The following is a 16,009-nucleotide window of genomic DNA, read 5'->3' on the forward strand; positions in this document are numbered from 1 at the left end:
ATTAAAACTTTCAATAATTACTTACAGGATTACTACTTATTACAGGATGTCGAGGCAAACTAATAATAATGTCCCCCGTAGCAGTCAGAGGCTCACTTAATGCTTCAGCACAGAACACAAATCCTATGCAAGTTTATTCCAGGAGAGTAAAACAGAAAAATCGAATCGCTAAGCAGCGTTGAGGAGGTTTCTCAACACGGGTCCTGGTTTGAACACTCGCCAAATAGCACCCTCTGGGAGGCTAAGGCACCGGCCAATGGAAGCAGGGCATGACAGAAAGGATACCTGCAGGCTTGGCTTTGCAATCAGTTTTGAGTTTTCCTGACACAAAAAAAAAAAAACCTTTACAAGCTGAAAAATATCAGGATCCTTAAATGTACTTGATAAGCCGATTCACTTTCACTTTAATGTACCCTGGCATATAACAAATGATCCTTCGGTTTAATTGACTTGGAAACCCCTTATGCAGGATGCGTCTTCACACTGGTGCATGTCTTCTGGTTCGGGCACAAAATTTATTTTTTTTATTTATTTTTTTTAAACAAATCTCTAACCAAAAATACAAAAATAAAGACAAAAGCCAGTGTCACTGTCTCCAAATAAGGAGAGCAATCTAGAAGCATTCATGTGTGTTCTCAACCTTCAGCCCTGCCATGGGTATTATTAAAGAAAATAATGCTTTAGATTGCAGATCTGTACAGTATGTGCTTCTGGATGGGTCAAAAGAACATTATTATTGTTCATCTACTCCACAATCCCACATTCATCCATACTGATTGAAAAGGGATAATGACCCAAGTGCTCGAGTGCCTTGCATTGCCACCTCCCACAATGCATTGCCAAATGAACAGGACATAAATGATGGGGCACATAAGTTGTGTGTGTGTGTGTGTGTGTGTGTGTGTGTGTGTATGTACATACACACACACACACACACACATACACATATATATATATATATATATATAAATATACACATATAATATAGCCTATATATAGTTAGTTATATACATCCTATATGTACCTTTTTACAATGAATAACAGATCAAAAAAGATTTTGAGAGAGACTGTTGGGTGTTTAATGAGCATACAGTAACTGTGATGTCACAAAGGACAGAGCCAGCGATCCTGACGTTCCGCCATGTTCTGAGGCTGATTTATGGAGGACTGTATCGCGGAATGGCTGTCATCCTGATTGGGAGCGTTTAGATGTCCCCAATCTCAATTTGCCCTTCAAGGCTGAGATTTCAAAGGTATAGAACGAGCTGACAAAGTCAATAACTTTCGCTTCAATTACTTTCCCTGTAAGCAAAGAAATGGTTGTAGCAGAAAAGGCGGTGAGAAAGACTCTTTTGTGTTCCTTTAATCAAGCAGCGATGTGCGGCTCCTACACTATCAAACACAGTAGTATTTGAGTACAAATATGTGTTTTATTAATGGGAATTTCAAAGCAAATGTAATATTCAATATGATATTCCTTATTTTCACTTCTCAGCAGGGATACTTTTTTTTTTACTTTACCTGAGAGCCAACCCGTTTTAATTTCTTTTGTGGTGTCATAACCTAATGTGCATCAGCCTCACCTGCTCTCCCACAATGCCCCAGATGCATTTCTTCAGTTTCTTTTATGAATCATGTCAATCATTCTCTTCCACCCTCCCCCGAACACATACTGAGCTGCAACATTCTTCACTAAGCTGTATGTACAGTACGTTCCACACAGTCAGCAAACAGGTTTGCATCTCACAGTGCGCATTTTCAGTTTTTTTTATTTTTAATTCCAGTTTACGCAGTAGCATGGTCACATGGTGACAAGCAAACGGGGCCCAGCCAGTGAACCCTACTGCATTCTGGAGTCTCTGTCCAAACATGTCTTGAGTGAGACGGAGATCACAGTTTGAGGACACATACCCACGTTTCGGCAAATAATAAATGGCTTCGGCCCCGAGTGCTTGAGGACAGCTGTCTGTATGTATGCGCTGTGAAAGCAGACACAGGCAAAGGGGTAAAACAGGCTGCAGGTGGCCGGAAGCTTGAGTGGCAATTCAGCACGCTCAGTGTTGTTGTGTACAGACCTGAAGCACTCTCATCGGTATAAGTAGCATCTGGGCTCTAGGTCTGTGTGCCTTCCAACTGATTAGGTAATGGAGAGCATTCAAACAACCAACCGACAGAGCATAATGAACTGTGCTTTATGAACTGTTCTAAACACCAGTGACTGTATACATGAAAACACTGCGTCATAATGTCCTTCAACAAGTGTCATGGCCTGGTCAAACTAAGAGGAAGCCACCTGTGGTTCCAAGATACTCAATTCAATTGTTTTTTTTTTTTTTTTTTTTTTTACAGAGACACTGTCACAAGGTGCTTTACAGAGAAAATGGAAAGGAAAATGGGCAAAAACCAGGCCTGAACACTAAAAAAGCAAGCAACAAAGGCAAAAAAAAACTAAAAAAGAACTGGCAAGAACTGGCAAGAAAAACACTCAAGCACTCAGAAGGTTCCTACAGCTAACACTTCTCAGAACCCCAACGGACAATCACCTGCACTCTTTTGTATTTACCCAGTGGGCGCTTCACAAAGTGGAAGGAGGTTCTCTTCACACAAACCCAATGTTGCTGAATGAGAAAAGTCAGTCGATCCATCCATCAGGGACTAAGTCATTTGTCAGAACTACAGGGAAAAAAAGCACAAAATCAAAACAAATGGGACCAATACCTGCACAAGAGGGGTTAGAGGACCAAGATAAGAAAACAAAAAAACAAAGATGAGCTCAGGCCAGCCTGCAATAGGCTACTGACTCAGACCCACTCGCCCAGTTCACACAAACTTATTCCGAACAAGACACCTCAAAAATGGACACCATCCCCTCCTCTCAACAACACTAGTTCTCTCAAATGGGAATTGTGCTATTTGCAAGAAATAAGGAGCAATGCACTCGAGAAACAGAGCACATGACTAATCCATCATCCACCAATCAGCAACCTACCTCTATTGCTGCCACAGCATTCTAAAACACGTTCATGCATGTGCACCACAGCACATCTTATTGTGATGTCACTTCCTCACCCTCAGCCACCAATCAACAACCTACCTTGATTGCTGCCACAGCATTCTAAAATGGATTCATGCACGTGCACCACAGCACATCTTATTGTGATGTCACTTCTTCACTCTCATGCGAATGCCTAATGCTCATAGCATATAGATTCCAGAAAGAGCACCTTAAAAATCACCTCTTAAAATTATAATTAGAAAGGATGCATGCATGATAAATCAATACACTTCCCCTTACAAGACATTGCACTTGTGGTGCTTAGGACATGCTTCTTTCCATCAAGGCCACCTATATATTTATATATATATATATATTATTTTTTTCCCATCAGGAAACTCATGTTTTTTCTGAGCCACAAGGATTTAAGAAAATGTCAAAGCCCTAATTTAAATGCTATTTGACGGACTGCTTGCACATTACGCTCATATGAACACTTTCCCGGAAGCACTCAGTGGAGAAGTTTATTAATTGTTGATGTGGGACTCTGGAATATGAATTTTAATGCCAGAGGTTTTATTAAAGCAGCTCATCACCATGAATATAAATACCAAAGGTCCCAGAGAGGATGTGATATTCAATGAGGAAAACAGGTGAGTAAACATCATTATGGATTACGTACAGAATCCTGGAAATTAATATTAGTGTTTCAAGTGATTGTTATTTCATAATTCATTATGAATTTTAATTGAACCGCAGTACAGTAATTGTACAGTACGCGCACACATTCTGTCTGACAAAAAATTCCCAGTGCTGCACCAGAGGTCACTTGGTAATTGGACAGTCAAATATGACCTATGTGCTAGTGTAGAGTGATACCTGATTGTGTGAGTGTGTGTGTGCGTGTGTGCATGTGTGTGTTAAGTCGTATTAGTCTTCTGAAATTATTTGGCTTCCAGTGGGTGTTTTCAGTAATTGTAAAATGCTTCACCCACATTCTCTTTTTAAAAAATAGAATTCATCAGAGAATGCCTTTTCAGCGTCTTAGCTGGTACTTACCGACAGTCATTATGGAGCCTATAGCCTGGGGCTTGGATTCACAAAGTAGGATTACTGAGTTAGCCAGATAACTGAACTGAGTAAAAACCCAGAATAGCTCCTTTTAATTAAGTCCATGTTTCAGATTTGGGAGGGTTCCGGGTTCAACTCAGGGCAGATATCCTGCCAACTCATGAAGCAGATTTACGGACTTAGTTGGAAAACCCGGAACCCTCGCAAATCTGGAACACGAACTGAAGTAAACCTGGGATTGTTCTCGTTATCCTTGTGTTTGGAATCTTATGCCCCATTACATTATAGCAGTGCCCCACCCAGGAATCGAACCTTCGACCTTTAGGTTGCTAGACCGGCTCGCCAGTCACACTCCCAACATCTTAGAACGCCGATTAATGTCCTGTAAACAAGCGATTTCACGGCAGTCGGCGGTTGACCATCAACACATTTAGAAACAGATTTGTCACAAGCAAACTCCTACAGGACTGACGGCTGAACCGTCTCTCTACACCTAACTGACACAACTGCCTGGCGTTCCAGTTAATAAATCACCGTTAAGTAATCTTTTGAGGCACCTTGTGTAAAGGGCAAGTAGCCATCTAGGTCAAGAAAGTCCGTCCAGCAACTTCCAAATCCATTTGGACGGACGTGGACCGCAATTTAAACCCAACGGTCAGCGATGAACGGCGACGGTCAACTGAACATTCGAAACGCTGAAATAGCCTCACTTTCGATTTATTGGTCACGTCGTCACCACGAGTGGCGGTCAGTCAGGCTAAAACTAAGGACATCAATCAACCGACAGCTGCCTGGCACAGGCTCAACCCGAACAATTCGGGAAAATATGCGGCTACGCTCTTTCGCCCTCTCACATTAGCTCTCTGATAAATTTAATTCTTCGCCTGCCAGTTTGCTGTTTACTCCTGCCCTTGATCTGCCACTTAACTCAGCATTCCCCGAATTAGAGGCGTTTAGTAGTCTAGTACTTGATTAGCTTGCAATTATTTAAAACGCATATGCGATCTGAACAAATGTGACATTCTGGATTAAAGTCAATATGACAATTGTGTGTTGGTATACAATCAAAATAATTGCCTTTTTTATTTTTTGTTCCCCCCGCCCCCAAGTGCACACACTGTTGGTTTACTAGGCTTACAAATACTTGTGGAAATAGAGAGCCAATTAGGATTCTGTTCACAGCGGTCCACATTTATATTCATGAATGCTGAGGCTAGGAAGCGAAAACAAAATTATTGCATGGGTTCCTTGTGTTTTTTCAGGTGAATCAACAGAGGGAGAAAACTGCCTCAGTCAGAATAAAAGCAAGGAGACGTTTACAAAGATTATTATTCTTCACGGGAAGAATACTGAACCTTCATCAAAAATATTATATTCCATCTAGACTACAAAGTGAGGATGTGTTTGTACTTCGGTTACATCATGTGAGTTGGCTGTATGTAATTATCTGGCAAGATCTACACCAACATGGTGATGTGATATCATTGAACGTTTTGCACCGAATGAAAAAGGAGAGGTGTCGCTCCCAATTAAGACACGTCCTCTGACCTGTCAGTGAGGTCCAGGGGGTTTAGCGTCCACGAAGGGCCGCATGTTTCGGTAGGCTACAGCATCGGTGAGGACGAAAAAGTAGAATACAAAAGAGGGTCACGAGTACGCCCAGCGGTCACTTGGCCGGAGGTGAATTGAGGCCATTTCCATCAAAGCAGGGAGAACTTGGGGAATCGCGCAGCCGTTGTCAGATGATATTCTCCCCGAGTCCACCAGGAAGAACAGATGGGGAGAGTTTTTTTTTTTTACACGACATACATTCGTATGTCACTACAAGTGCACGAGGCGATACTGTCGTGAGGCAAGAGTTTTATGCTCGCCCCCAAAATAGAACCTCGATCAAAGTCGGGGACAGCCGGTGTACCCAGAACAGACCCGAGGGATAAAAAAAAAAATGCGCAACGCTGATGCAATTTACGACCGTGGGCATCTGGCACGGTCAGCTGGTGTCCCGGTGAACAGCGGGCTGCGGCGTAAGGTTATGCAAAACTATGCGCCGCATAATGGACTCGTACAGACTTGTCGGGAGGGGGGGGGGGGGGGGGGGGGGGGGGGGGGTGGCGGGGGGGATGGCGCTGTTTCCACAGTCGGTGAAAACATGAACTACAAAGTAAGCAACGGTAATACATTCCTATTTATGCTCATGGTTGTTCATGGTTCTCAAACAGCAACGTCCTCCACAGCCACAGTGCTTGTAACTTCATCCCAATCCTTGAATTGCAACAGAAGTGGGTCCACGAGGTAGCTCCATGGAAATGATTAAAAGCACAAATAACAAGCTTTGACCCTTACAGATAGTGTGTTGTCATAATGAGGTTTTATCTTAAGAGCAGAGAGCGTGGGATCTGTAAACCGTGTCTCTGAATCTGTTTGTGGCACTGCCGTGGGCCAATAAATATAAACATTCCAGAAAGTAAACAGTTCAGATTAAGGGGGTTTATGTCATAAAATGTATTTTAAAATTATTCGGACTGATTTATTGTGAAGTCATAAAAGAACCGACGCTGGGAAAGGCAGCATATGCGATGGCATTTCAGGACCATGATTGCCTTCTTCGATAGACGGTAACTGCATTTTCCAGCTTTCATCTCGAATCGTCAGAGCGTTTCACCACACTGAGCCCCGATTCCCAGCTATTCCAAACTTATTAATAATTAACATTAGCTGTATTCCAGATCTGACACCAATAATCCCCGAGTAAAACAAGACAAAAAAATGCGAACGTATTTACACCCCCACACGTTAATGCTACTAGAAACAGGGAGAGAGAAAACAATTAGACTTACCTGCCACCTGGTGGTAATATTTAATACTGTGTGGCAATCGCCCTTCCTACTTGTGTTACTGCCTAAACGTGTTGAAATTAACTCTCTCAAAGAAACGCTGTGCACTGGGCTCATGTTTTTTTTTTTTTTTTTAAGCCAGGGATGCATTTTGCTGACAGATTAGTCGCCAGCTCATGATCTCTGACTCCCAGAATTCGTGCTGAATAGAGTGAATACAGCCTGAAGACGAGGTTTAAATGCTGGGGTACAAAGTCCCACGAATGATAAACAAGGTTCTGAAGGCCAGTGAAAATGCAACAAGGCGTCACAGACATGAAGGCTTCTCACACGTTTCTTAGACAGTGCACTGTAGCCTTCAGCGCACAGGATGTGGTAAAAACCCCACTCTCTTTATGACACCCCACAAAGTGTCAGTATTTCCGATTAGGCACGCCTATTAACAAGGGGGTGGGGTGGGGTGGGGTGGGACGGGACGATTCCAAGGGCCCGGACTGATAGGGGCCCTCAACAAAAAATTTGCTGTAATTGTGCAAAGATGGGGGGCAGCCGGGGGGTGGTGGGGCCCAAAGTGAGATCTTTCCATGGGGCCTAAAATCCCTTGGGGTGCCCCTCTTTCCTATTTATAATCTCTTAAATTGCTAAAAAAAAAAAATAAAAATAAAAATATGTAATGACAGTCTTGTGTTTCTGTCTTCATCTTCCCCTCTCAACTTCGACTGCTCATCTGTTGCACGGCTGCAATGTGAAGTTACAGCAATTTTTTCCACTAGTAGAATATTCAAGTTAGTAGATACCATAAATAGACTGCTAATACTTTTTAAGGATGACTTATTTATTCAGAGGTGTCCTTAAACAGAAAAAAGTTTTTCCCCCCTCATCGCCGTTCTTATACTCAACACCTGGAATGTCTGAAAGCTAATTGGCTGCACATCTCAAAAAAAAAGACAGGCCACTAGCTCAAGGATGTGCAATTGTGGTGAAAGTGTTGCCTTGCAGGAAGTAGTTCAGCAGTTCTGACAAGTCTGCTGGCGACATGGTGGGGATGTACGCATGGCTTCTGCTCCTCGCAGCACTGTTTGGTTTGTCTTCTCAGGGTAAGACGGCGAAGGCTGTATTAGTTTCACCTGTAGATAATCTCACAGCTCAGGCACTACCATTTTACTATTCATCAGCTTTAAGAGGTTCTGTGACTGTTTACAGGTTTGGATTGAGTGGTGGTTGGGGGGATCATAAAATTAATGATTTCAGAAGTCTGACAGATGCTCAAGGATACAATTCTGTATCCATGCAACAGCTGAGGAATAACTGATTGGCAGTTATTCCACCCAACTACTTTTTACAATGTTTAAAGGAGCTACAAGAAAAACTGGCAATAGAGATACACTGCAATTTGGTACTGCAGTAATACGAAGGTGCACTTCTGATGAAGTTTAACAGGCGGGCGCTGGTAAATACTTCTCATGACAAATAAGCATGATATGTGTCATCTGGATTGTGTTTTAGAGGTCACCGACAGCAGTTGTGTAGATCCGCCAGGTTCACAGTGCAACATCAGCAAGAATGACCCCGGGGTCCAAAAGGCGGCGCTGAGCGGAATCTACACGTTCAACAACCAATCGAATGATGCATTCCTGTTCAAGACACTGCAAATTGACGACGCGAAAAAACAGGTAGGCTACAACATCAGCGTCGGAATATCGGTACTATAGCCTACTGCAACCCTGAAGCCTTGTAGATGGGCAAGCATACAGAAAATAAAGAATATCACGTTAAAGCCACGTATCTCAGCAGTTAATTACGACCAGAGTCCTCCATGCCCACAATGGATGTAAAACCGTAGCAAAAGTTATCGATAACCACGAAGCGAATGTTGCGAATGTGGCAAGATGTAGCCTAACTTAGTCTAGGTCTAGGATATGTGTCCTCAGTGTGTTTGTGTTGTGTATGTCAACCCAAAACAAAAGGAGTAAGGTATTCCACGTTAGAAAACCAAACGACTTCACCCTCCCCAGACCAACAGAGGATAGCGCATCGACTAGGACCGTGATACACACGGGGAATTGGTATAACGACTAAATTTGGGAGAAAATGGGAGAGAGAAAAAAGAAAGCCAAACGACTCAACGTGATGGACTTACCCCATCTGCATGAACTCGGGGACATATCCTGTCCCGGCTAGCACCACCTACTTGTTTGGTTGGTTTGCTCCATTGTAGTTGATAGGAAGAGTAGCCAACTTTAATTTTCAAGGTCAAGCGGCGCTTGAAAGTAGCCTAACTACTCAAAAAATAAAGATGACATGTTCGGCCTACAATGTTTAGTAAAAAACCGTTCCGACTACCCACAGGGGTGTTTGCTAAAAGGCATTATGAAAACAAATGTATTCGCTTGAGGCCGCAAACACCAAACAACTAGGTAATAGATTCCAACCAGCCAAGATGGAGCCTACTAAATCTCCAAATTGCACTAACTTTTTATTCTTCAGCGTACCGCCAAACAAACTCCTGGCCTGGTCAACTCGTCTTCCTCAATTAGGTCACGGTAACCCTTCGGGTGTAAAACACCTGTTGCTGATTGACATTGCAGTGTATGGCTGTTACGACCCCATGGGTCTAGGGGTGCATGGGGTATGTAACTGGATGTTAAAATAGCCGGGAGATGTTAAGGCTGTACAGATGGTAACAACAATAAATCAAACACAGACAAAGCAGTAACTCAGTTCATGGGTGTTTTACTGTGATAACAAAACAAAAAGGTGCAACAAACTACTACCGGACCCTGTGTTAAAAATAAACATAAAAGTCAATGTGCGGTTAGCCCAAGTTACCATAATCCTAAGCGATTCACTATTGTCAGGGAGCCGCCTTACGACAATGTGAGTTAATAACGGATGTAGTTGATACGGATCCATTTCCAGGGCAGATTTACCAGATCAAATTAATTGCCAGCGTCAGCGAAATTCGTGATAACTGTAAAAACCTAATACCCTTCGACGTGGTGGCTGTTAAAAACGACACGTTTTCTGATGTTACTGTTTGTATGCTTTGTGTTACTTACACCTCTGTCTCATTCCACATTTGATGTTTGTACATTTTGTTAGGTGTAAGTCTTGTTGGGTAACTTTGTGTTTCATGTCAGGTCCCCCTTGCATAAGAGATTTCAATCTCAAGGGGGGGGGGGGGGGGTTTCCTGGTTAAATAATGGTTAAATAAAAATAAAACAAAAAATTTGTAGAACCAGGAAATGGAAATAAGGCTACATTAGGCCTACATTCAGTGGATTGTGTGATGTGTGTGTTGACCATGTTTAAGCCTGTGTAACCTCGAGCTAAAGCCTACAATGGGCAGTTTATTGCCACTGGCTATTGCTGGTAGTCATTACTTCACCCCTGATCTGGGTTGCAGATTGTGAAAGGCGTCAAGTACATTCTTGAGGTGCAGATCTCGCGCACCGTATGCCGAAAAACGGACAACGCCGACCTGAAAAACTGCCACTTTCAGTCAAAAGGAAAACTGCATCAGGTAGGATTCCAAGTGCGATTTTGAGCTCTTCAGTTTCTGGTGGACCAGAAAGTGGTGGGGGGTTGGATGAAAAAGACCAAAACCACAGGACTGCTCTTGATCTTAACCATTTTCCGTTTCGCTGCAGTATAACTCACCAGAGCTTTTATTCAGTGCGGGCTACCGCCTTTGCAATGGAAAAAAAAAACAGAATTTCACAGGTCAATGGGAGCGGAAATAATGCGTGCATTAGAATTAAAGGTATTAACATTCAAGTCAAACCGTGTTCAGCGGAACAGCAAGAAATGGCGCTCTCTCATTGGCTCAATTTATGCAAAAAACCCACAAAGGTCCACTGCCAGTTGCACGAGTGCATAAATTAGGTTTGATTAGTCATCCACTTGCAGAAACGAGGTTAGATTAGTCATCGACTCTTCAAACGCAATCATGGCATATCAGACAAATACAACAACTGCTGGACTGCAAGTTCAGGCCCAGTTCCAGCTGATCCACCTTCACTGTCCTAGTAGTTTCCATTATTCTTGTTCCCACATCAGCCAAAATATTTGTTTTTCCCTGTTTTTAATCACTGAGACAACCTGACTGTAGAAGTGCCATGGGAATCGTTTGCTTCAGCGCAGTATTATTTGTGATGGCTTGGTTCTCTGCAGTGTTGTTGCGGAGTCGTGATAAACCAGTCACTGAGTACCTGCTGCTTGTTCGCCTTTCAGATCTTCCGCTGTCATTTTGAGGTGTGGACCGTGCCATGGCTGAAGATGATGAAGACGACATTCTTTTTCTGCCGGCCTTGAGTGTGGAACAGAAGGGGGGAGGGGAGGGGAGGGGGTGGGTCTTTGACAGACTTCCAAGTGTGCCTCTGGTCATTCGCACACACATTTCCTTTCGCATTGTCAAATGTATTTTGTCATCACACAGCAAATCCAATCGCTTTAAGTGCACACCATACAAGATGAAACCCCATCTTACTGTGACTGGAATAGGGGGGTGGTCATTTTTAGCATCGTCTCCTTAATGCTTAACACCTTCAACGTTACGTGCGTGTGAGCTTCTGTCAGAGGACCTGTTTAAGCATGAAAATGTTTCATTTCGTCCACTAGAGAGAGAGAAAAAAAGGATCGATTCATACAGGAAAAGGGACTTTATTCAAGAACAGGGTGTACATTTGCATGTTAGGTCTACCCGATCTGAACAAACAGTCACAACGAAACCACATGCATTAACCACTCAGTCTTTTTTTATAAAATGTAGGTCCCATGCATTTTCCGCCCACTCAGGCAGTTCTTTATTTTTACTGCTCCTCATTCGCAATATATAAATACACACGTAATCTTACTCCCCCCTCGCCCCCAAAAAAAGAAATTATTTAAAAAAATGTGTTCATTACAGTGCTTGAGGCACTATTCATAACATGTTGATTCTTCAAACAAGATGAGGGTAACCCTTGCTTGAAACAAAATTATGTCATCTGTAACTGGACAAGGCAAGCATTTAAAAGAAACTGCCTTGAGCCCCAAACCAGATTACCAATTCCAGTTGAGGACAAGAACATTCTCGGCCTTTGGTACACTACAACCATTCCACTAAATTGAGGATCACAATTGAAGTACACAGCAAACCTGTTTAGCATTACCCCCCCACACCTGATTGATCTATTTATACAAGTGCTGGCTACAAATGTTGTCGTTTTTCAAATATGGATCCCAACAGAGTTCTGAAGTTAGTAAATAAACTGAAATGCTACCTTTGAGTGCCTCCCTGCTAATTGGCGAGTGTATTTGAGGTGTTTTTTCAAGCGTCGTGTTTGTTGTCGTTTCCTTTGCACTTGCCAGGAGCGTGAACGTTTGAACATGAGAATGTTTACCGATTATTATTTATTTTCGCGCTGCGAAATGTCATTATCTCGCTGTTGACTGCATTCTCCAGTTGCCGGCTGTTGAACTTCCTTGATGTCGTGCTTCAGTCTGATGCATTTGATCAGCTGCTGATCAAATGTTTGCCCACATGACGGGAGTCTACTCGAGCGGGCACATGCCGTTAAATATGAAACAAGTCGCTCCTTTTGGTCATGACAAGCCCCTTCCTTTTGAATAAATGTAGCAACGTGAAGAAAATAATCCAAAGCTTGTCCTAAACTCATTTCTGGCTATGCTTCACAAAGGCCATACTGATGGGGAGGAAATCTAGGACCCTGTTCAAGATTCAGTCAGATCACAATACATTTTAATTTAGAATGGTGAAATTGGTACAATCAAAATGGTGGAGGCATGGTCTGCTTTACAGAGTGGCCCAGAGGCATACCCAACAGAAAAAAGGTAAGCAACCCATGTAAGGTGAAACAAGTTTGCCATCGATTGCCATTTCAGGCACCCTGAAGTCCAGATTGGTGAAAATTATTGAAAACCATTCTGAGAACACGTAGCTACACCCATTGTTTACTCATTGTCCGTATCACAGCTCCTGCCCCTTAGTAATAAACAGATGGCAACATGGAATGGTGGAATTAAGCAAGTATCTTTTATGACTTGCGCAACAGTCTTTGTTCATTTCGGCAAGACAACTCAGTTGCGTAACAAATAAAAAATTTGGGACAAAATATACTGAGTACATGCTAAGACAGTGTAGCTTCTTGGCAAGAAAACACGCTGAGCAAACAAGGAATTGACAGTATCAAGAAAATACAGTTGCTTATCCAGTGTAGTGATACAGTCTGGGGTTCTGTAGGACCAAAGGGCTTGTCCATCTCAGACATGGACAAAATGTGTCACACTTTAAACAAGTGTTCGTCACTGGGATAGTTATACCCTCTTAATTTTAAACAGGGAAGAGTTTTGCCTCACATTGACTTCATTGACTTGCAATCAAACTCAACAGGTTTTGGTAATATCAAGTTTAAAGTTTCAGCCCAGCATCACCGACCATCACCACTTGCACCAAGAAAACCATCACAACTTGCACCTTTGTGTTAAAAAAAAAAGTAGGCAGATTTTGGAACAGACTACACCATCAGTTTGATTAATTGGTCATTCAAGGACATGATGGGCTCTACATCACCTCATTAGTCAGAGCAGTGATCCTGCAGAAGGTCGTTCAACAACTTAAAATCCGCTCCATCAATCTCTGAGCTTCACTTTCGTCGGCGAGCTTGAGTAATGTATGCATCTGTCTTTAGTCGACATCGCCACTGCAACACATCCTGAGCCAAGGCGGAAAAGTAAAACCCTTTAGCCAAAAAAAAAAAAAGAATAAAACATAAAAGGAACCTTTCTTCTTGACCTGGTTGGAACTGTCTCTTTGACTGTGGGCGTAGCGTATGGTACACCTCCTTACGAAAACGAGCGTGCCTTGAGGCTGGATTAAGTGGGGATTGAGTGACACTGCAATGCGGGGGGAAAAAAGGCTGTTCTTATTCTGGGGCAGTGCGGTATAGAAAGTTCCATAGCGGTGCGAGGCCTCAATCTGGGAGCTTTCAGAAGGAGATCTGAAGCAGAGTGTGCAGTGGCTCCATGACCAGGCTGTTGATCCAGCATTGTTAATAAGAAGGGGAGGGGGAGGGGGGGTAAAGCGGTCGTCTAGCAACCGATGAGTCGTCGGTTCTGGGTGTGTCCTTCTGCCGTTGGTGTGCGAGTGTGTGGGTGTGCATGAGTAAATGGGTGGATTGGGCGAATGAGTTGTAAAGCGGTTTGTATTGCAACATTTGCTACATATATATATGCAGTCCATTTACCGTTGGTGCTGCCACTGGGGTCGGTGTCACTGTAAGTAATTCAGAAGTGTTTTGTGTTCACATTTGATGGCGGTCATCAGACTGTGATGGCCTTTAAACTGAAGCCCATGCAAAGGTTCGCTCCTTGCAATTTGTGTGGCAGGGTCAGCGTTTTCGCCGTAACCAAGTGGAAAAACACCATTTACAATGCTCACGGGCAGCTACCAGCTAAATGAGTGCACCCAAAACCCTTTTCCAAGATCTCTGGTATTGCATCTTGAGTTGTATAAACTTGCTTTTTTTTCCATGGAAAAAATGCACGACACCATCAAATAGCAGTCGCCTTTAAAAAAATGTTTATTTGAGCACTGCTCTGTCCATAATTTTTTAATGACAATGATTTTTTACTGGTGTGTGAAGTTAATCAACGTCAAACCAAAAACAGATCAGAGACTGAACAGTGACTACAGGCAGTATGGTCACACCTGGAACACCTCTCCATTACTCAATATTCTCACTGCGGTCTCACGACCCCATAAATCAATGTTCAGCTCACAGCAGATCAATGGCAGTTACTTTCAAAAGCATAAATCGATTCTGTGTTTTCATGGGGAACATGAATTGAACAGATCAACAAACCAAGATCTTGCAATGTAATTACCTTTCCAGTAATGGATTCCCCAATACGCAGTCATTCCAGATGGATAATTTTTGGATATGTGGTAACTTGATTATGACATCTAACTGGGAATATTTAAGGAATAACAAAGTTTAATCCAAGGCACACAAGTGGCCGCAATTGCCCAATAGCAAGTCAGTTTCAAACCACAATGAAGGGGGGGGGGGGTGACAGGAGAGGGTGACATATTGAACATAACTGGTAGGTGCCAGTCGTGACATGCAGAAGAAACTAGAGAGACTACCCTAACTGAGGACATTATCTGCACAGTTCTGTTCAACAAACAACCTGATCTGCATCTGCACCCCGAGAGAAAAAGTCTGGCTTAAACCAGAAGTTGCCTAAATGAGAGAAAATGGAAGTTCTTACCTAAAGTTCACTGGAATTGCAACTGTTGTTATTTCAAAACACTACACCCATGGTTTCACACCGGCATATCATTAATCATGATGTGTAACAGGAGATGATCCCTTTTTAAAACTGTTAGCTGTAGTAAACAACACTAATATAGCTGTTACAAATGATTTGCCATTATATACACAACTAAATTTAATAACAGCCTCTAACTGAGCAACATAGCCATAAACATGCTAGACACTGCAAAAGGTAAAGCTGTGGGAGCAGGCATCTCTATCATAGCTCTACCAGCCTCAACTATTTCATTGCTAACATTCAGAAGAAAAAAAACACAGCTCTTGCTAGCAAGCTACCAGGTCACCATTGGCAAGCTAGGCAAGCCAGCTGCAAGTACTAAATCAAATCGAATTTTATTTATAGCTATACCACATTTTCACAAATAATCTGTCACAATGCACTTCACAATATAGGCCTGCTTAGACCCTTACAAAGCCAAGGGCAACACTGGAAGGCAAGACTCTCTGGAGAGCATATTGGAGGAAACTTTGGGAGGAACCAGACTCAACAAGGGGAGCCCATCCTCCTCTATTGCTAGTCTCCATGTTCCCTGCCAAAAATTATGTTCATGCTGGCTGTGGATGGTTCAAGACTGCTGCAAGGCCGCAGATGGACGGTCGGCAGTAGTCTGTAGAAGGGACAGCAGATCCTCACGCCACAGCTCAGCTTAGACTGCTTCTACAGCAGTTACTAAATATATACACATCTGCCAACGTGCCGGAAGACACATTAAAATGCGCGTTTTATTGCACGCTAGAAATGATCGTTGTTTTCTTTTCATCACGCTGCT

At 42.8% G+C, this 16,009-nt stretch overlaps 1 protein-coding gene across 1 annotated transcript; it reads left to right on the forward strand.

Moving 5' to 3' along the window:
- Positions 1 to 7,861: 7,861 nt before the first annotated feature.
- LOC118217622 (cystatin-F) lies at positions 7,862 to 11,743 on the forward strand. The gene is made up of 4 exons (XM_035399542.1): positions 7,862 to 7,997; positions 8,407 to 8,573; positions 10,307 to 10,423; positions 11,134 to 11,743. The coding sequence occupies exons 1-4, from the start codon at positions 7,937 to 7,939 to the stop codon at positions 11,212 to 11,214; spliced, it is 426 nt and encodes a 141-aa protein (XP_035255433.1). The 5' UTR covers positions 7,862 to 7,936; the 3' UTR covers positions 11,215 to 11,743.
- Positions 11,744 to 16,009: the final 4,266 nt, after the last annotated feature.

This window comes from Anguilla anguilla, chromosome 18 (genome assembly GCF_013347855.1).
Source record: "Anguilla anguilla isolate fAngAng1 chromosome 18, fAngAng1.pri, whole genome shotgun sequence".
In the NCBI taxonomy this organism is placed as follows: Eukaryota; Metazoa; Chordata; class Actinopteri; order Anguilliformes; family Anguillidae; genus Anguilla; species Anguilla anguilla.